This window comes from Hippopotamus amphibius, chromosome 1 (assembly GCF_030028045.1).
Source record: "Hippopotamus amphibius kiboko isolate mHipAmp2 chromosome 1, mHipAmp2.hap2, whole genome shotgun sequence".
Taxonomy (NCBI): domain Eukaryota; kingdom Metazoa; phylum Chordata; class Mammalia; order Artiodactyla; family Hippopotamidae; genus Hippopotamus; species Hippopotamus amphibius.
Window position 1 is genome coordinate 81,669,452 of NC_080186.1, and position 21,617 is coordinate 81,691,068.

The following is a 21,617-nucleotide window of genomic DNA, read 5'->3' on the forward strand; positions in this document are numbered from 1 at the left end:
GTACTGAACCCTTGTTCTTCGGTGTGATGGGTGTGCGTGTGTATACCTACAAAAGCATTATTATTAGGGCCACAAGATGGCAAGGCCTGTAGATAGCATGATGTGCTCTTCCACGTATGTACAGGCAGTGAAGCTAGACTTTTCTAACTACTGTAAGTTGAAGGGAGGAAGACTCTTTGTTTTTTGTTTGTTTGGTTGGTTGGTTGGTTGGCTGGTTGGTTTTTTTTTTTTGGTCATGCATCTTCTGGGATCTTAGTTCACGCACCAGGGTTTGAACCACGCAACCCGGTAGTGGAAGCGCTGAGTCTTAACCACTGGACGCCAGAGAAGTCCCAGGAATCTTTATTTGAAGATAATAAATGACCCATTTGGAAAATGAAAATATATTTGCATATCAAACGTTTTCATTGCTACTTAAGGGTTAGAGAATTCTTAAACTATACAGATGTTGGACATAAACCTGACTTAGTTGAAACATAATGTCAAATGGTATTTTAGAGTTTGCCCAAATTTTCTTTACCCTTTCCTTTCCTTCCAGTAGGGAACTAGAGATGTCGAAAAGAAAGAAGAATGGGGACCTGAACCACTGACTTTTGTTTGGGGGAGTCTTCTCATTTAAGCAGAAGCAAATTTGTGGAGACAAAAGAGGAAGGAGGATAGTAGGAACATTTTCTCTGCTAAGATTCCATAGCCTCTCATGTAATTTCCTGCCACAGTTTCTTCCAATAAGGTGAGAGTTTTCTTTTTAATCTTCCTACATCTGAGAGATTTTGAATGTGGAATAAATTTGTCGTATTATTTTAGCTAGGTGAGGGAAAGGAAGGGCGGTTTAGTAATCATCATTTATTCACTGAAAATACCGAGTTTCTCTAAATACCTTAGAGTCCTGAATATAATACACGGGACTCCTAACCTTTTGGAGCTTGAGATGTGGTCAGAATTCTAGAAGGGTGGTGAAAGAGATGCTACAATGACAAAGGTAAATAAGATCTGAAAGAGGAATGTCATTTTAAGATTATGCAGGAAGGCATGTAAGAGTAGTAGAGATTATAAAGCCTTCATTTAGGTTGTATTATTATTAATAATATGTGTCTTAATATGTAATAATTATGTATATTAATTATTAACAATAAAATGTACTTTATCATGATTTTTTATGTGCAAAGCTACTTAGTAGAGAATTTCGCAACCGTTGAGATACTCATCAGTTGAAGAAACAAACGCTTTTCTTCATGTATTTCTGTGAGTTAACCTGTTAATGTCATTTTGATCTCTGTGGTTGTGATGTGAATTGTGAGTGTGTGATTTTTGAATTTTAAAACCATAATGAATGGGAGAAGGGGATAACCTTTATCTAGTAATAAATTACCTTTAAGAAAATTTGAATGACTAATGATACTAATTTTGACAGATGTTCAGAGCTTGTAACATGATTATGTAAGTTCAAACACTTTATATTGAAGTTAATCTATAATAAATAAGAAAACTGCAGTGTGACATGATTAAAAGATCTTTGGATCCTGATGACCTAGGTTCAAACCTTGATTCTACCATTTACAGTGTGTGTGACCTTGAGCAAGTTATTTGTCTCATTCTTAATTTATTAATCTTTAACATGGAATAAAAACACTTAGTTTAGACAATTGTTAGAAAAATTAAAGATGCTTTGAAAAGAGAAACTATAATAACTAGTCCTTGGCTATAATGAAAAATTGATTCATTGAAATTCTGTTCAGCTTTCCGTTATGGCTTTACCCTGCAGAGAAATTCATTGTTGCTGGGTGTTTTGTTTTGTTTTGTTTTAAATTACCATGAAAGATTTCACAGCATTTGAAGTAGAAAAATAATGAGTTAAATTTTATTAGTGTGAGAGTATTTTGACTGACACCACAGATTCTTTCAGGCAAGGTACAAGAAATTCATTTCCTTTTTTAAGAAATGGAATCTGGTTCATCAGACTACTACAATAAAGACAATGAAGAAGAAAGTTTGCTGGCGAATGTTGCTTCCTTAAGACATGAACTGAAGATTACAGAATGGAGTTTGCAGAGTTTAGGAGACGCGTTATCTAGGTGAGTGAGTAAAATTACATATAGAATCCTGAGTAGAACTTTAACTTATGAATGTGAAATGTATGAATATCATTATTATATATTTTGTTTCTGATTTGTCCAGAATAGGGAATAATGTGTAATTTTTTAAGAAATAATTTTGAATATAACTTTTAGTTTAGGAAAAAGAATAGAACTATTAGAGAAGCATTTACATATTGAAACTTTTACTGTACTAGGACTCAGAGTGTAAAATGTATGTGTAGGCTTATTATTGTGACTAGTTTTTGAATCTTAAGTAATCCTAGCATAGAGCCTCCAGAAACATAGATTGCTAGTTTAAAACTAATTACAGTTTATTTAAAAATTTAGTTAAAATGCCTTAAGTTCATTTCTGGAACCTGACTTCCAACAACATTTCAGGTGCTTTTCTTTCTATTTTCTTATTTAATGTATAGACATGTATTTATCTGTTATTTATTTATTTATTTATTGGCTGCATTGGGTCTTCACTGCTGCATACGGTTTTTCTCTAGTTGCAGAGAGCAGGAGCTACTCTTTATTGCAGTGTGTGGGCTTCTCATTACAGTGGCTTCTCTTGTTGCGGAGCACAGGCTCTAGGTGCGTGGGCTCAGTAATTGTGGCTCGCAGACTCTAGAGCGCAGACTTAGTAGTTGTAGCGCACAGGCTTAGTTGCTCCGAGGCATGAGAAATCTTCCTGGACCAGGACTTGAACCCATGTCCCCTGAATTGGCAGGCGTATTCTTAACCACTGCGCCACCAGGGAAGTCCTTAATGTATAGAAATTAAGAGTGAATACTTAAAATATCCAAGAACTAAAATGTATTTTTTTCTTTTTTTTCTAGTGTTAGTCCAAGTGAAAACTCCGATTATGCCTCTAATCTTTCAAGGTCTGAAAGGCTTATTCTGGAAGATCTTTCTCAGCCTAGCCAGCTTGAACTTCTGAATTACTCACCTTATAAAAAAGTTTGTAAAATGCCCAATAGTGGTACTGATTTTCAAAAAAAGCCAAGAGATAAGGTTGTTATTTTTAGACCTACCTACTTAAAAGTAATTTTAGTTTTAGACCTATCTACTTAAAATACTTTTTCTTTGAGTTTTTTCTTCAAATGCCTTATTCATGTTTTCCATAGTCTTTTACTATAATGCTCAAGACTCTGAATTTAAGTATAATGGTTCTTGTTTTGTCCTAACAAGAGAGTAGTTATTTTGGTGTATTACTCTATTTTAAACTTCAATATTTGTTACCTTTTTGCAATTAAATATCTTGTTTTCTCAAGTACATTGTAATCCACTTGATTTTAGTACTGTACCATGTACATAGTAATAGGTAATCATGGCTTATTAAGTGGTTAAAGTATTCTCACTGTTTAGTCTGGATCAGGTGCTCCATTCATTATCTCTAAATTTTGTGGATAATGTTAGATGTCTTTCCTGGTCTGGAACTCACTCTGTCTTCTTCTTTTTTATTCAGTCGTATTATCTGTCTCCCTGTGTATACTCCTCTTCCTTACTCAACCCTTTCATCTCCTTTTCCACTCTCTTCTTTCTGTTTTTCATTACCCCACTGCGAGCATGCATGTATACATATGGTTGCATATGTACATCATAATCTTTTTTGATAAAAATTGGTTCTTCCTACTTTAGAAAGCCAGCAACTGAAGATTTTCTTTTTGTAAGGAAGCTGTTCGATGAAGCTATCTGAGCCTACATTTTAGAAAATGAATTCAAATTCCATGTCTACAAAGATTTTGTAATTTGGGGAAATTTGATCTCTATCCTAATTAAAATTGCTGATTTTTTAAAATTTTATATATATATATATGCCTTCATTGAAATCACTGTGTTTTATCCTAAGCAAAATCAAAAGTTACATGACAAATTGGAGGGGGAAAATATTGGTAATGCCTATTAAAGACAAAAGACTAATCTCTTTAATATATGAAGAGCTCCTAGAAATAAGGAAAAATCATCAACCCAGTGGAAATATGAGCAAAAGACATGAATGGAAAAGGAAATTAAAACAAATAAAAAGATATTCAATCTCAGTCATAATAAAAGAAAAAGATTATTAAACATCCAGATATTTGGTACTGTATTTTGTTGGTGATACTGAGAGGGAAACAGACATTCTTGTACATTGCTGGTAGAAATGCAAAGTGGTACAACCTCAATGGAGAGGCATTTGGTAATATTTACCAAAACCACAAATGCATTTACCCTTAACTTGGAAATCCTTTTTCTGGAAAACTACCTATGTAAGTACAAAATGAGGCCTTGTTTGTTATAACAGAAGACTACAAATAGCTCAATTGTCTAGTAATAGGGGATTGGTTGAATAAACATGCAATGGAAACTGCAGCTAAGGGGGTTAAAAAAAAAGAATAGGGGTTTCTCACTGAATTGATTGTGGAGAGATTGCCAGGATATATTGTTCAAGTGAAAAATGCAAGGTGCAGAACAACATACATACTATTCTGGTTTTGCATAAGGAGCTCTTGTGGGTATGGATAATTTGTATTGCTTGTATATGTGTATGGAAACATTAGAAGACTAGGTTTAAGATCTTAATTAATGACTCTCCTATATAAGGAGTTTCCTTTTTTTTTTTTTTTTTTTTGCCGATTGGTGTTATATAGAAATTTATAAACAAGAAACTTGTAAAAATGGTTACCTATCAACTAAAGATGGGAATGATACTTCTGTATGTACTTTTTTTCCTATATAGTTCTGGCTTTTGAATTGCATAAATATATTATTTATTAAAAAGAATTAAATCATGTTTTGAAAAGCTCAACTCAAAAATTAAAATAATTTATTGTAAAATATATATTCAAAAGAGTATACTAGAGATGTATGTATAGTTAAAGAATAATTTATCCATTTTGTTGTTTGTGGGCATTTCAGTTCTTATTTTTATATCTTTAATCTTCAGGTGCAAAAGTCCAATAGTTTCTATAAGATTTATATCCAGGAGTAATATTGTTGAGTCTTGTGAAGTTCAACTTTACTGGATAATACCAAGAACTTTTCCAAAGTGTACCACTTTTTTCCAAGCTGAACTTATTTATGTACATGTTCACCAGCAGTGGAGGAGAGAGTGCTGATTTTCTCATATCCTCACCAACACTGACTAAATATCTGAATTCATTTTTCTGAGCTACTAAAGTCATTTTGTTGATAATTGTTCACTATTTTCATTAATTACATGTAATGCTTAGTAACCTAATTCAAAATAGATTGTTCTTTTTCATTTTTCAGATGTCTTTTTCATCTACCCCTGTGGATCAGGAAATCAAAAGTCTTCGAGAGAAACTTAATAAACTTAGGCAGCAGAATGCTTGTTTGGTCTCACAGAATCATTCTTTAATGACTAAAATAGAGTCTGTCCACTTTGAATTGACACAGTCAAGAGCAAAAGTATGTTTCTTGAAGGGGTGACTATGCCAACAGAAAATAATTGTAATCATCTTGGATTTAAAATTGAAGAAATATTCCTTGTATTGCCTTAATGTGTTATGTATAATAATTTTTATTATGATCATATAGTATCAATGTTATAGAATCAATTTTATGTGAATTTAATATCTGAGAATTATTTAGAACTTGTATATAGTATGCATTTAGATAAGCCAGAGCTTGTTAAAATCTTAAGATTATCAGTTTGTGTGGTTTTACTTCTTGTACAAAGGAAATATATATAAGGGTGAGTCAAAAATTATCCACACTCTGATTATATTAACGCTTCTATAACTACAGCCAGAATGTGAATAATTTTTGACTCACCCTCATAGTTTACTATCTTCCTTTTTAAAATATACAATCTCATTGTTGAAAACTTCAAAAATAGAAAAAAAAAAAGGAGAAAGATAACCCAGTTTCACCTACCTAGAAACTGCTTTATTGGTTTATTACATAGTTGAATATTACATGTTTGAATAGTTTTCGTTTTTCCTGTGTTTTATACTTCTTACATAGTCTAAGCGTTTTTGGTTGCATTTACCTAGCTTTTGCAACGATCTTATATTTTTTATTTTTTAAATATTTATTTGTTTATTGGCTGCGTCGGGTCTTTGTTGCTGCGCACAGGCTTTCTCTGGTTGTGGTGAGCAGGGGCTACTTGTCATTGTGGTGCTCGGGCTTCTTATTGCGGTGGCTTCTCTTGTTGCAGAGCACGGGCTCTAGGCACGTGGGCTTTAGTAGTTGTGGCATGTGTGCTCAATAGCTGTGGCTTGTGGGCTGTAGAGCACAGGCTCAGTTGTTTTGGCGCATGGGCTTAGTTGCTCTGCGGCATGTGGGATCTTCCTGGCCTGGGGATCGAACCCATGTCCCCTGCATTGGCAGGCAGTTTCTTAACGACTGCACCACCAGGGAAGCCCCCAATGATCGTTTTTTATGGTAGCATTATGTTTCCTTATGTGAGTTTACCATAATTTAATTAATAACTCCCCTGTTTAAGTGGTTTCCTGTATTTTTCTATATGATTGGTATTATACAAAAAATTAGAAGAAACCAAAATGTCTAATAATAGAGGCATGGTAAAGTAAATTGTAATATATCCATATAATGGATTGCTACAAAGCATTTTTTTTTAAGGTAAATATATCAGTACTAAAATGTAAAGTTGTTTGACTTTATAGAACTTCGTAAGGTTTTAAATGATGTACGTAGAGGCACTTAGAATGGTATCTGCACAGTCAGCACTCAAAACCTTACCTAAAATATTTGGTGGTAGAGAAACGTTACAGAACAACACACACACAATAATCTGTTTTGTTTTTTATAAAATGAGCACGTGTCTATATGTTTGTGTGTTTGTATGTATATAGATATACATATGACGTATATCAATATAAGGATAGAGGGACTATGCTCCACAGTATTGTTGATAACTTTGGGAATGAGACTCACTGTTTACTTTTTACACATATTGTTTTATGTAGTAGAGTTATGAGAGGTGTTTATTTTTCTTTTGTACTTTTCAAACAAAACAAAATACTATTGAGTTTAAGGAGAAAAAATGCTGCAGTGAACATAAAACTTTCTTGATATTTGGGATTATTTCTGTGCTAGGTATCCAGAGTGGTCAAATCACAGGGAAAGAATTTTTTCAGACATTTACTGCACTCTGTCTGCATTCAGTATTCTAGTTTTTTGTTTTTTTTTTCTTAAACATATCTATATTTTTTAATTTCTTTGAAGGAAAATATTTTGTTTTTCTTGTTTTCTCGTGAGGTTTACCTTTTCAGTGTATTTGTTTGCCATTTAGGTTTCTTTTGATGTGTCTGTTCACCTTCTTAATTATATTTTAATTCTTTAATCAGCTAGATTCTTTTTAAAGTCACAGCTGCATAATTATTTAAAGTGTAAGAGATATTAAAAGTTTTACTAATAATTACTGAACTATTAGCGTTTTGTTCCTTTCTTTGATCATGTAAATACACTAGTGGTTATTCTAGGCAGTCAGACAGATATTTGTATTTTACTTCGCATCTCAGCATTTTCTAAATTGCCTAATAAAATATTTTTTAGAGAGGCTGCCTTTTCCAGGGCAGGTCTCAGCTTTGATGCTGCATATGTGCCACTATGGGAAATCTTTTGCTGAAATTCCCCATTGTACCGATCAGCATATTCATATTTTACCTTTTAGCAATGTCTGTGTGGTAGTTACACTTCTGGAGCCTGGTGTCTTGTACTTTCTGAGCTTATTGCCCCTCAGATCTGCTGCCCACTGTTTCCTTGATCCCACGTCGTCTTTCTTGGTTTAATCTTTCTTTAGTTGGAGCAGGTTTTCCAGTAGCTTCCTTGTCTGTCTGAAATGTCTTAATTTCTTCTCCACACTTGATTGAATTCTAGGTTGAAAATTATTTTACCTCAGAATTTTTAGGACATTGCTTTCTTGTCTTCTATCCTCCAGTGTGTCTCTAAAACGTCTGCTGCCATTGTGAATTACTTTTCCAAGGTGTAATATATTTTTAAATTTGTTTTTCCATATATGGTAGTTTTTAGGATTTTCCTTCTTTCCTTGGTGTTTTAAAATTTCACAATGATGTGTCTTTGAATAGACCTGTTATTTATTGTGCTGGGTACATGAAGACCCTTTTAGGCTGAAATCTTTTGTCCTTTGATCCCTGAAATTTTTCTTATGTAATCTTTCATGATTTTCTTTCCTATGTTTTCTTTCTTCCAGCTTTCCTAACCAGGATTGGTCCTCTAAATCTTTCAAGTTTTTTCCTGGTATTTTCCATCTGTCTTCCTGTGATACTTTTTTCTGAGATTTCCTCAACATTGTCATCCTACTGAATCTTTTATTTTGACTCTCAAAATTTTTCATTTTCCAGAGCTTTTTTGTGTTCTCTGATGGTTTTGTATTTAATACAATCCTGATACAGTATCCTCTCATAGCTCTCTGAAGATTTAATGATTTTCGTGTGTGTGTGTGTTTGCCTTGCTGCTGCCTGTTGCTTTTTTCTTTTGTTTTGACGTCTGACTTTTGTGATAGAAGCTTTCAGACATTGGTGTTTTGGCTATTTGTATTGACAGTTAAGAGAAGGCACTGAAATGCTGTTTGGAAGCTGTCTGTGCAAAGGTGAAGTTTGTTGTCCAGTGGGCTTCACTTGTTGGTGATGGTTGAGAAGATGGGTCTTTCGTAGGGAGACATCTCCCTTCCCCCCATCCAGTATCCATATATGAGGTCTTTTTCTTTGGAGCTGTTGAGTTTTTCTCCAGCAAAGAATTCTTTGATTTCTTACCTGTGGGGTAGCCTTGTGAGGTGGGGTAGGAAGCTGGAAGCTGACTGTTCTGTATTAATCTCTTTGTTTTTAACTCTTCCTCATCCCTGCTCATCATTCCACACAATGTCTCAAGAGTCTCAAACCTTTCCTGTTCAGTGTCTCCAGATAATAAACTTTGTATCTCTTCTTGGTAGGCCATCATGTGACTCTTGGTGTTCTGAGAGTGGGAAAAGGAGGGACTTATTAACAGATTTTGAACTATATTCCAAATTTTCTATCCTGGACCTCATCGCTGCCCTGTACTGTATACCTCATGCTTCCTTTTTGGGGGGATAATTTGTTTTCTTACTGGTATTCTTTTCCAGACAGTATTTAGGTTGTGGATTTCCACTGTCCTACACTCTTCAAAGTCCAAGTTGTAGGATTACTATTTTTTTTGTGTTTTCTAGGTTTTCTCTAGTAAGCATGTGTTCTAAAATTAGGTTTTAAATAATAAGATTCAATAAGTATTTTTATGTAATTTAAAATGATTTGGTCTTTGAAATTTAATTTTCTAATTTATGTGAAATTTATCTTTTTATATGGTGTCCATAAAGATTCTCTTTTTCTCCCCAGATAACTAACCAGTTACCTTGGGATATTAAGTTGAGGGTAATGGCAGGAGCTTACATGCTGAGACTAGCTTGTGATGATGACATGCCCATGTAAATTGACAGATAGGATGAACTTCACAATTGAACAATGATCAGGGAGTTCTATTGAACCCCTGTCAGATGGTAAAAGAAACTAAGGACCAAGTAGATTAATTTATTTTGTGAAGAAAGTACGTTAAAAGTTTTTTTGTTTTAGGTTTCTATGCTTGAATCTGCTCAACAACAGGCAGCCAATGTACCAATCTTAGAAGAACAGATTATAAATTTGGAAGCAGAAGTTTCAGCCCAAGATAAAGTTTTGAGGTAAAACTTATAGCTTAAAATATTTATTTTCTACTTTTACTTTTTGGCATATCTTGTTAAATTTTATCCCCCACCCCAGTAAATCTATAGTGGCCTGTAGACTGCCTTAGAACTTGTTGAATCTGTTTTCAGTTCATCTTAACTCCTCTTGGCTGCAGGATACATGCAGTATATGGGGCTAAAAAAGACTAAATCTAAGCTGAGATGCTTATTTATATGTTTTCATTAACATGAACTAGTTTGCTTGTTGCCCTACATGGTAATATATACTCAGTACTTTGATGGGCATTCAAGAAATAAAATACAGGGAATCAGACACTTTATAATTTATCTTCTGCTGCTGCTTTGAATAAAATGAGAAATATATGCATACTAAATAGCATATTGCTCCATTTTAGTGATTCTCGCAGAGTAGTTCTGGGGCCAGCAGTGTGAGCTCATCTGGGAACCTGTAAGAAATACAAACCTCAGTTCCTGACTCAGACTTACTGAGTCACAAACTCTGGGAGGTGGGACCCAGCAATTTGTGTTTTAACAAGTCCTACAGATGATTATGATTCACACTAAAGTCATCTCTAGTGACCATCAGAATTTTGTAATTTTCTTTGTAATACATATATTAAGTTTATTCCTAGCTATTTTATATTTTTGGTTGTTGTAAATTTGTTTTTGTTCTGTTCATTGATAGTATATGGGAAGGCTACTGCTTTTTGTATAATACTATAATTATTTTGTAATTGGACTATTGTCATACCTCTAATTAATTCCAATTTTTATTTTGATTCTCCTGGAATTTTCCAGGTAGCTAATGATAATATCTGCAAAAAAAAAAAAAAGAATTTTGTCTTTCTTTTCCAAAATTTATACTTATTACTTTTTCATTTTCGTTTTTTGCAGCTGTCAGAAAAATCATTGGATATAGTGGTGATAACAGTCATCTTGTCTAGTTCCTGAAATATATCTAATGCTTTTAGTATCTGGTCATTAAATGTGATATAAGCTTTTACTTCAGATATATTTATCATTTGATGGAAATATTCTTTTATTCCTTATAAAAACTAGTATTTCACAAGTGATAAATATGCCTTTTCTCTATCTCTTGTTAAATATTTGTTTCTTTTAGTGATTTAACTAATAGAATTTAACTCAGTGATTTAAACTAATAGAATTTCTGATGTTGAACTATTCTTGTACACCTGGAATAATCTCTTCAACAACCTTTAAAAGAATCTTTGTTTTATAGAGAGGCAGAAGATAAATTAGAGCAGAGTCAGAAAATGGTGATTGAAAAAGAACAGAGTTTGCAGAAGTCCCAAGAGGAATGTATAAAGTTGAAGGTGGACTTACTTGAGCAAAGTAAACAAGGAAAGAGGTAAGTGTTTTTAAAGCAAATAATTGTTTTTGTAGGGGAAAAACAAAGAATATAGTACTTATTTAAAATTCTTTTTTCTTTTTTTTTTAGTTTATTTATTTATTGGCTGCGCTGGGTCTTCGTTGCTGTGCATGGGCTTTCTCATTGCAGCGAGCGGGGGCTACTCTTTGTTGCAGTGTGCTTGCTTCTCATTACAGTGGCTTCGCTTGTTGTTGCGGAGCACAGGCTCTAGGAGCTTGGGCTTCAGAAGCTGTGGCTCGTGGGCTATAGAGCACAGGCTCAGTAGTTGTGGCACATGGGCTTAGTTGCTCCGTGGCCCTGTGGGATCTTTCCCAGACCAGGTATCAAACCCGTGTGCCCTACTTTGGCAGGTGAATTCTAAACCACTGCGCCACCAGGGAAGTCCCTTTTTTCTTTTTTTTTTAATTTATTTTGTATTGAAGTATAGTTGATCTGTAATGTTGTATTAAGTTTCAGGTGTACAGCAAAGTTATTCAGTTATACATGTATATGTATTCATTGTTTTTTAGATTCTGTCCTCTTAAAGGTTATCACAGAATATTGAGTAGAGTTCCCTGTGCTGTACAGTATGTCCTTGTTGGTCATCTGTCTTATAAATAGTAGTGTGTGTATGTTCATCCCAAGCTCCTGATTTGTCCCTCTGCTTAACATTTCCTCTTTGGTAACCATGAGTTTATTTTCTGTGTCTATGAGTCTATTTCTGTTTGGTAAATAAGTTCATTTGTATCAATTTTTTAGGTTCCACAGACAAGTGATGTCATATGATATTTGTTTTTCTCTGATAATTTACTTCACTTAATAGGATTATCTCTAGGTCCATCCATGTTGCTGCAAATAGCATTATCTGATTCTTTTTTATGGCTGAATAGTATTCCATTGTATATATATACACCACATCTTCTTTATGCATTCATTTGTCGTGGACATTTAGGTTGCTTCCATGTCTTGGCTATTGTAAATAGTGTTGTGGTGAATATTGGGGTGTGTGTATCTTTTCAAATTATGGTTTTCTCTGGATATATGCCCAGGACTAGGATTGCTGGATCATATGGTAGCTCTGTTTTAGTTTTTTAAGGAACCTCCTTAGTGTTCTCCATGGTGGCTATACCAGTTCACATTCCCAGCAATAGTATAGGAGGGTTCCCTTTTCTCCATGCCCTCTCCAGCATTTATTACTTGTAGACATTTTGATGATGGCAATTTTGACTGGTGTGAGGTGATACCTCATTGTAGTTTTAATTTTTATTTCTCTAATAATTAGCAGTGTTGAGCATCTTTTCATGTGCCTGTTGGCCATCTGTATGTCTTCTTTGGAGAAATGTCTATTTAGATCTTCGCCACCTCCCCCCCCACCTTTTTTTGGCTTTAAAAAAAAATTCTACCTAGGATTTTTTTGTTTGTTTTTTTAGATTTCTTTTTGATGTGGACCATTTTTAAAGTCTTAGCTGAATTTGTTACAATATTGCTTCTGTTTTATGTCTTGTCTTTTTGGCTGCAAGGCATGTGGGATCCTAGCTACCTGACCGGGGATCAAATCCACACCCCCTGCATTGGAAGGAGAAGTCCTAACCAGTCCACCACCAGGGATGTCCCTCTACCTAGTTTTTGAAGTGAAAAATTTTCAGAAATTTGGCAGTATAAAATTTAATGTTCCTTTTTGTCCATTAATTTTTTTAAGGCTTATTATTTATTTATTATTTATTTATTTTTGGCTGCATTGGGTCTTCGTTGCTGCACACGGGCTTTTTGTAGTTGCAAAGAGCAGGGCTACTCTTCTTTGTGGTGCGTGGGCTTCTCATTGTGGTGGCTTCTCTTGTTGCAGAGCATGGGCTCTAGGTGTGCAGGCTTCAGTAGTTGCGGAGCATTGGGCCCATTAGTTGTGACTCACAGGCTCTAGAGCGCAGGCTCAGTAGTTGTGGCGCACTGGCTTCGTTGCTCCGAGGCATGTGGAATCTTCCCGGCCAGGGGATCAAACCCGTGTCCATTGCATTGGCAGGAGGATTCTTAACCACTGTGCTAGCGGGAAGCCCCTATAACAGCTTTTGCACAGGGTAAAATCATAATCTGCATTTTTATCTTCTCTAGCAACAAATATTTGTTTTAAAAATTTATACTATGATATAAATAATGTTATGAAGAAAGTGTTTTTTGAAAAGTTGTCATAAATAGATAAATATTTGTTTGGGTGTGCATGTAAACTTCTAAAAACTGCTCAAAACCCATGTATGTCGTTTTTTCATTAAAATGGGTTTGAAAGAACATTTTTTCAGCATATTAGCATAGTTCCAGTTACAATATATATGTGGTAGGCACTATTACTTAGTGGAAATATTTAGGTTTTGGAGTCAAACAGCCAGCTTTTACCTCTCAGTGACTTTGTTACCTTGGGGAAACTATTTAACCTTTTTTTTTTTTTTTACTAATTTAAATCTTCTCTATAACTTTGTTTTTTATTGGAGTATAAGTGCTTTGCAATATTGTGTTAGTTTCTGCTGTACAAATGAAGTGAATCAGTTATATGTGTGTATATATATATCCCCTCCCTCTTCGACGTTCCTCCCACAAACTCCCCTCCCCACCCCCACCGCCATCCCATCGATCTAGGTCATCACAAAGCACCAAGCTGAGCTTCCTGTGCTATACTGCAGGTTCCCACTAGCTATCTGTTTTACACATGGTAGTGCATTTATGTCAAATCTAATCTTCCAGTTCATTCCCACCCACCCCCACTCTCTGGTGTCCACATGTCCGTTCTCTGCGTCTACATCTCTATTCCTGCCCTGGAACTAGGTTCATCTGTACCATTTTTCTAGATTCCACATGTGTTAATATGCAATATTTGTTTTCCTCTTTCTGGCTTATTTCACTCTATGACAGACTCTGGGTCCATCCACATCTTTACAAATGATCCAATTTCATTCCTTTTCATGGCCGAGTAATATTTCATTGTATATATGTACCACATCTTCTTTTTTTTTTTTTAAAGTTAAAAACTTATTTATTTATTTATTCATTTATTCAATTATTTTGGCTGGATTGGATCTTAGTTGTGGCACATGAAATCTTCGTTGAGGCTCATGGGATCTTTTAGTTGTAGCATTCAGACTTATGAGTTGTGGCATGCAGGCTTCTTAGTTATGGCATTCATGTGAGATCTAGTTCCCCAGCCTGGATCGAACCCAGGCATCCCGCATTGGGAGCATGGAGTCTTACCCACTGGACCACCAGGGAAGTCCCACCACATCTTTATCCATTCATCTGTCGTTGGACACTAAGGTTGTTTCCATGTCCTGGCTATTGTAAATAGTGCTACAGTGAACACTGGGATACATGTGTCTTTTTGAATTATGGTTTCCTCAGGGTATATGCCCAGTAATGGGGTTGCTGGGTCATACAGTAGTTGTACTTTTAGTTTTTTAAGGAACCTCCATCCTGTTATCAATTTACATTCCGAACAACAGTGCAAAAGGGTTCCCTTTTCTCCACACCCTCTCTAACATTTATTATTTGTAGATTTTTTTGATGATGGCCATTCTGACCAGTGTGAGGTTGTACCCCATTGTTGTTTTGATTTGCATTTCTCTAATATTTAGTGACATTGAGCATCTTTTCATCTTGGCCATCTGTATGTCTTCTTTGGAGAAATGTCTATTTAAGTATTCCACCCATTTTTTGATTGGGTTATTTTTTTTTATATTGAGGGGCATTAGCTGTTTGTATATTTTGGAGGTTAATCCTTTTTCCATTGCTTTGTTTGCAAATATTTTCTCCCATTCTGAGGTTTGGCTTTTCATCATGTTTATGGTTTCCTTTGCTGTGCAAAAGCTTTTAAGTTTAATTAGGTCCCATTTGTTTATTTTTGTTTTCATTTTCATTACACTAGGAGGTGGGTCAAAAAAGATCTTGTTGTGATTTATGTCAAAGAGTGTTTTTCCTATATTTTCCTCTGAGTTCTTGAGCCTCAGTTTGTTAATCTCTTAAGTCAAGATGATATTGTCTTGATGTGACAAATAAGTGAAAAAAGAAATGTAAGGTGCTAAATAATAAACACTAACAAATGTAGCTATTGTAAATGTAAATGGTGTGGTTAAATATTCTGAAATTCAGATTTTACTTACTCAGATGAGCTTTTTATACATGATTATTTAAAATAACAAGATAATAATACATGAAGACCAGCCTTATAATATAACTAAGAAGAGTACAAAGAAAGAGTGACTCATTCTCTCTGTAGAACTTAGATAAGAGACGATTTTTAGGGTAGGGTATTGACTTTGCTGTCATAAGGTGAATAAGTAGGGATGGACACGTTCTGGACAGGATGTGCAAAGCTGTAGAAGTATAAAAGAACATCATATCTGAAGAAAGCTAGGAGTTTTGTGTTCTTATAAATAGACAGGTGTAGTAGGATATGAGGAAAAGATAGGCTTAGTATTGACTGTAAATGGTAAATAGCTTTGTGTTTCATGCCAAAAGATTTGTTTTTTTATTTGTTTATTTTTTTAAGAACTTTTATTGAGATACAGTTGACATACAATAAACTGCATATGTTTAAAGTGTACAATTTGATATTTTTTTCTTATTAGTAATGTATATGTGGCAATCCAAATCTCCCAATTCATCCCACCCTAACCACCCCCCCCCAACCCCCTTGGTGTCCATATGTTTGTTCTCTGCATCTGTGTCTCTATTTCTGCCTTACAAACCTGTTTTGTTTTTTTTTTAAGTAACTTTTATTTTTTAATTTCTTTTTGGCTGTGTTCGGTCTTCATTGCTGGGTGCGGGTTTTCTCTAGTTGTGGCTAGTGGGGGCTACTCTTTATTGCGGGACACGAGCTTCTTGTTGCGGGGCACGGGCTTTAAGCAAGCAGGCTTCAGTAGTTGTGGCTCATGGGCTCTAGAGCGCAGGCTCAGTAGTTGTGGCACATGGGCTTAGTTGCTCCATGGCATGTGAGATCTTCTTGGAGTAGGGATCAAACCCATGTACCCTGCACTGGCAGGTGGATTCTTAACCACTGCGCCACCAGGGAAGTCCCAAAAGATTTGTATTTTAACCTAGAGAGCATAAATAGGCAATTGAGATTTTTAGGTAGGGATGTGAAATGAAGACTCTTGGAGATTTTTGAAGAACTAGAATGAAGATTGGCATTTGGGTATTGAAAGATCAAAACCTTTGCAAAGACTTATTTTTTGGGGTGATAATTAATCATAATGGATTAAAAAGCCAGGATAAAGTCAGAGATTGTTTAGTTTTATGCTGTTAATGAGACTTACTTAAAACATAAGGGCACAGGATAAAGAACAGGGTCCTACTGTATAGGACAGGAAACTATGCTCAATACCCTGTGATAAACCATAATGGTAAATAATATGAAAATATATGTATATATGTATAACAGAGTCACTGTGCTGTACAGCAGAAACTAAATACAAAATTGTAAGTCAAAATAAAAAAAAGCACAACATCATTAAGGACACAGAAAAGATGAATGCAAAAGGATGAAAAGAAATATTTCAAGCAAATAGTCACCAAAACAAAGAAATGGCTGTATTAATATCACACAGAATAGATTTAAGTGCAACAAGCATTACTAGAGTTAAAAAAGAACTTATATATGTGTTTAGGTAACACTTAAGCAGGAAGCTATAAAGATTGTAAACTTATATTTATTTAATAATTTAGTTCCAAAATACATAAAGAAAATAACAGAATTTCAAATAGAAATGAACAAATCTGTAATCATTCAGGGAACATTTTTACACATTTACTAGAATTGTTAGATTAAGCAACAAAAAGTAAGAAGCTGAAGAGTTGAGTGACTAATAACTTTGAACTAATAGATGTATGTATGGAGCCAACAATTTGAGAATTTACATTTTTTCAGGCACTCCTGGAACATTTATAATTTGTTACCTCACTCTGCCAGAAAGCATGAATTTTAACAAAGATAAAAATATTTGTCATACATATCACCTCAGACCACAGTATAATTAAATTATATATAACAACCCACCCCCAAAATCATGTATGTTTGAAAATTTGAAATCAATCTTCTTGCTACTCATGGACCATTGAGGAAATTGTGCTGGATTAAGATGGCGGAGTAGAAGGACTTACGCACACACCCTCTTGCAAGAGCACCAGAATTACAACTAACTACTGAACAATCATCGACAGAAAGACACTGGAACTTGCCAAAAAAGACACCCCACATCCAGAGACAAAGGAGAAGCTGCAATGAGATGGTAGGAGGGGCGCAATCGCATTAAAATCAAATCCCATAAATTCTGGGTGGGTGACTCACAAACTGGAGAACAGTTATACGGGCAGAAGTCCACCTGCTAAAGTGAGGGTTCTGAGCCCCACATCAGGCTTCCCAACCTGGGAGTCCAGCAACGGGAGGAGGAATCCCCAGAGAATCAGACTCTGAAAGCCAGCGAGATTTGATTGCAGGACCGCCACAGGACTTGTGGAAACAGAGACTCCACTCTTGGAGGGCACACACAAAAATGTGCTCACCAGGACCCAGGGGGAAGGAGCAGTGACCCCATAGGAGACTGAACCAGACCTACCTGCTGGTGTTGGAGGGTTGCCTGCAGAGGTGGGGGGCAGCTGTGGCTCACCGAGGAGGCAGGGGCACTGGCAGCAGGGGTTTTGGGAAGTGCTCATTGGTGTGAGCCCTCCCAGAGTCCGCCATTAGCCCCACCACAGAGCCTGTGGGCTCCAGCACTAGGTGGCCTCAGGCCAAACAACCAACAAGGTGTGAACACAGCCCCACCCATTAGCAGACAAGCAGATTAAAGTTTTACTGAGCTCCACCCACCAAATTGGATTAAAGTCTTACTGAGCTCCACCCACCCAGCCCTACCCACCATCAGTCCCTCCCATCAGGAAGCACCCATGAGCCTCCTAGATAGCTTCCTCCACAAGAGGGCAGACAGCAGTATCAAGCAGTATCAGCAGTATCCCGTCTTGTGGAACTGAAAACCACAGCCATAGAAAGATAGAGAAGATGAAAAAGCAGAGGACTTTGTACCAGATGAAGGGACAGGATAAAACCCCAGAAAAACAACTAAATGAAGAGGAGATAGGCACCCTTACAGAAAAAGAATTCAGAATAATGATAGTGAAGATGATCCAGGACTTTGAAAAAAGACTGGATGCAAAGATCAAAAAGTTTACCAAAGATCTAGAAGAATTAAAGAGCAAACAAACAGAGATATGCAACACAATAACTGAAATGAAAAATACACTAGAAGGAACCAATAGCAGATTCATTGAGGCAGAAGGGCGACTAAGTGACCTGGAAGACAGAATGATGATAATCACTGATGCAGAAAAGAATAAGGAAAAAAGAATGAAAAGAACTGAAGACAGCCTAAGAGACCTCTGGGACAATGTTAAACGCACCAACATTCGCATTATAGGGGCCCCAGAAGGAGACGAGGGAGAGAAAGGACCTGAGAAAATATTGGAAGAGATTATAGTTGAAAACTTCCCTAACATGGGAAAGGAAATAGCTACCCAAGTCCAGGAAGCACAGAGAGTCCCAGGCAGGATAAACCCAAGGAGAAACACGCCAAGACATATAGTAAAGTTGACAAAAATTAAAGATAGAGAAATGTTATTAAAAGCAACAAGGGAAAAATGACAAATAACATACAAGGGGACTCCCATAAGGTTAACAGCTGATTTCTCAGCAGAGACTTTGCAAGCCAGAAGGGAGTGGCATGATATATTTCAGGTGATGAAAGGGAAGGACCTACAACCAAGAATACTCTACCCAGCAAGGATCTCATTCAGATTCGACAGAGAAATCAAAAGCTTTACAGACAGGCAACAGCTAAGAGAATTCAGCACCACCAAACCAGCCCTACAACGAATGCTAAAGGAACTTCTCTAAGCGGGAAACATAAGAGAAGAAAAGGACCTACAAAACCAACAACAAAACAATTAAGAAAATGATCATAGAAACATACATATCGACAATTACCTTGAATGTAAATGGAATAAATGCACCAACCAGAAGACACAGACTGGCTGAATGGATACAAAAACAAGACCCATACATATGCTGTCTAGAAGAGACCCACTTCAGACCTAGGCACACATACAGACTGAAAGTGAGGGGATGGAAAAAGATATTCCATGCAAATGGAAATCAAAAGAAAGCTGGAGTAGCAATACTCACATCAGATAAAATAGACTTTAAAATAAAAAATGTTACAAGAGACAAGAAAGGACATTACATAAAGATCAAGGGATCAATCCAAGAAGAGGAGATAACAATTATAAATATATATGCTCCCAATATAGGAGCACCTCAATACATAAGGCAAATGCTAACAACTATGAAAGAGGAAATGCAAGGCAGAAATAGAGACACAGGTGTAGAGAACAAACACATGGACACCAAGTGGGGAAAGCAGGGAGGGTTGGGGGAGAAGTGAATTGGGAGATTGGGATACCCAATTGTACACTCTAAATATGTGCTGTTTATTGTCTGTTAAATGCATCTCAATAAAAGTTCTTAAAAAATAAATAAATAAATAAATAAATAAATAAATAAATAAATAAATAAATAAAAAAGAAATTGTGCTGAAAATTAGAAGACTTCAAACTGAATGATATAAAAAATACTGCAGCTTGTGGGCTGTAGCCAAAGACATTGTTAGAAGAAAATTTTTACTCTCCTGTGCATATGTTAAAATTAGTATATGAATGAGCTAAAACATTGAATTTATGTAATCAGGAAAAGGACATAAAAGAAAGGGCTTGACCAAAAGAAAAATAGAAGTAATTAAATAATAAAGATAAGGATGAAATGAGTAAATAGAAAACAAAGAAACAATAGAGAATTCCCAGAACCTAAATCTGGTTCTTTTCACAGTGACCAAGGTAATGGGCATCAGACAAGATTAATGCAGGAGAAGAGGCACAAAAACCAATATTGGAATTGGAAAGAGACTCCTAAATTACAGACTTATCTATGATTTAAGAAATAAGAAAAAGTACTATGAAGCATTTTAGGATACTACATTTGAAAACTTAGACTAAATAAATGATTTACCAACAAAATTAAGTTTAACAAAACTAACAAGAATAAATTGAAAACCTTAATAGTCGTTTAGCCATTAAAGTTATTGAATCAATCATTAGAAATTTCCCCAAAGAAAGTAAAATAATTAAAACGATGATCATGAAAGGAAACAGTTCCATGGTGGCTAAAATGAAAAAGACTCACAGTATTAAGTTTTGAATGTTGTAGAGCAACTGGAATTCTAATGTATTCCTAGTGGGAGTATATATTGGTAAAAGGACATTGGAAAACTGCCAGTATCTACTAAATCTAAACGTAAGTCACCCTATGATCCAGCATCCACTCCTAGAAAAATGAAGACCTGTATCTATCATAAGACGTGTGAGGATGCTAAAAGTAGCTTTGTTCATAATTGCTAAGTGTTCATCAGCAATAGAATTAATAAATATATTTGCATTCAGAAATATGTGCATCAGTGAAAAAGAGCAACTATAGCTATTTAACAGCAGGGATGAATATCACAGATAGGTTAAGCAAAGGAAGCCAGATGCAAACGATTATTTGCTTAAGAAATCAAGAATAGGCAAAATTAATATGTGGTGTTGAAAGTCCAAATACTGCTTACCTTTTTGGGTGAAGAGTATTGACTGGGAGGGTGCACAAGGCAGCCTTTTGACTCCTGGAAATGTTCTATATTTGATCTGAATAGTAGTTATGTGGGTACATACATATATACAAATTTATTCACTTAAGACTTGAGCACTTAATAAAAAATTAAAGTAATAACTATAGGTTAAATATGAAAAAATCTACAGTAGATAGGTACAATATTTTTTTTTGTACTTTATCTTTCCATTTTATTACTCTTTTTTTAAGCTCTTTATTGGAATATAATTGCTTTACACTTTCATACCAGCTTTTGAGGTATGCCAAAGTGAATCAGCTGTATTTATATATATATCCCCATAACCCCTCCCTCACATGACTACATCCCACCCTCCCTGTCCTGGCCCTCTAAGGCATCACCCATCATCGAGTTGATCTCCCTTTGTTATACAGCAACTTCCCACTATCTATTTTACAATTGGTACTGTATATATGTCTATGCTACTCTCTCACTTCATCCCAGCTTCCACTTTGCCCCCCGCCCCCCCATCCCTGTGTCCTCCAGTCCATTCTCTGCATTTGCATCGTTATTCTCGCCTGTCACTGAGTTCATCAGTACCATTTTTTTTTTTTAGATTCCGTATATATGAGTTAGCATACAGTATTTGTTTTTCTCTTTCTGGCTTACTTCACTCTGTATGACAGACTCTAGATCTATCCACCTCATTACATATAGCTCCATTTCATTCCTTTTTGTGGCTGAGTAATATTCCATTGTATATATGTGCCACATCTTCTTTATCCGTTCATCTGTTG

At 35.5% G+C, this 21,617-nt stretch overlaps 1 protein-coding gene across 12 annotated transcripts in view; it reads left to right on the forward strand.

Moving 5' to 3' along the window:
* The first annotated feature begins 549 nt into the window (after nucleotides 1-549).
* Nucleotides 550-21,617, forward strand: part of CCDC18 (coiled-coil domain containing 18) — a 121,407-nt gene continuing 100,339 nt past the window's right edge. For 8 of the 12 annotated variants that reach the window (XR_009050233.1, XR_009050230.1, XR_009050232.1 and 5 more), the window contains exons 1-7: nucleotides 550-730; nucleotides 1,167-1,242; nucleotides 1,937-2,072; nucleotides 2,918-3,092; nucleotides 5,334-5,492; nucleotides 9,656-9,762; nucleotides 11,006-11,134. Coding sequence is in view for 8 of the 12 variants with exons in the window: in XM_057717685.1 (XP_057573668.1) it covers nucleotides 1,939-2,072; nucleotides 2,918-3,092; nucleotides 5,334-5,492; nucleotides 9,656-9,762; nucleotides 11,006-11,134 (704 nt within the window). In the remaining 4 variants the exon portion in view is untranslated. Of the gene's footprint in view, nucleotides 731-1,166; nucleotides 1,243-1,936; nucleotides 2,073-2,917; nucleotides 3,093-5,333; nucleotides 5,493-9,655; nucleotides 9,763-11,005; nucleotides 11,135-21,617 lie in introns of those variants that run through there. The other 4 variants (XM_057717689.1, XM_057717673.1, XM_057717692.1 and 1 more) reach the window with 4 other exon arrangements.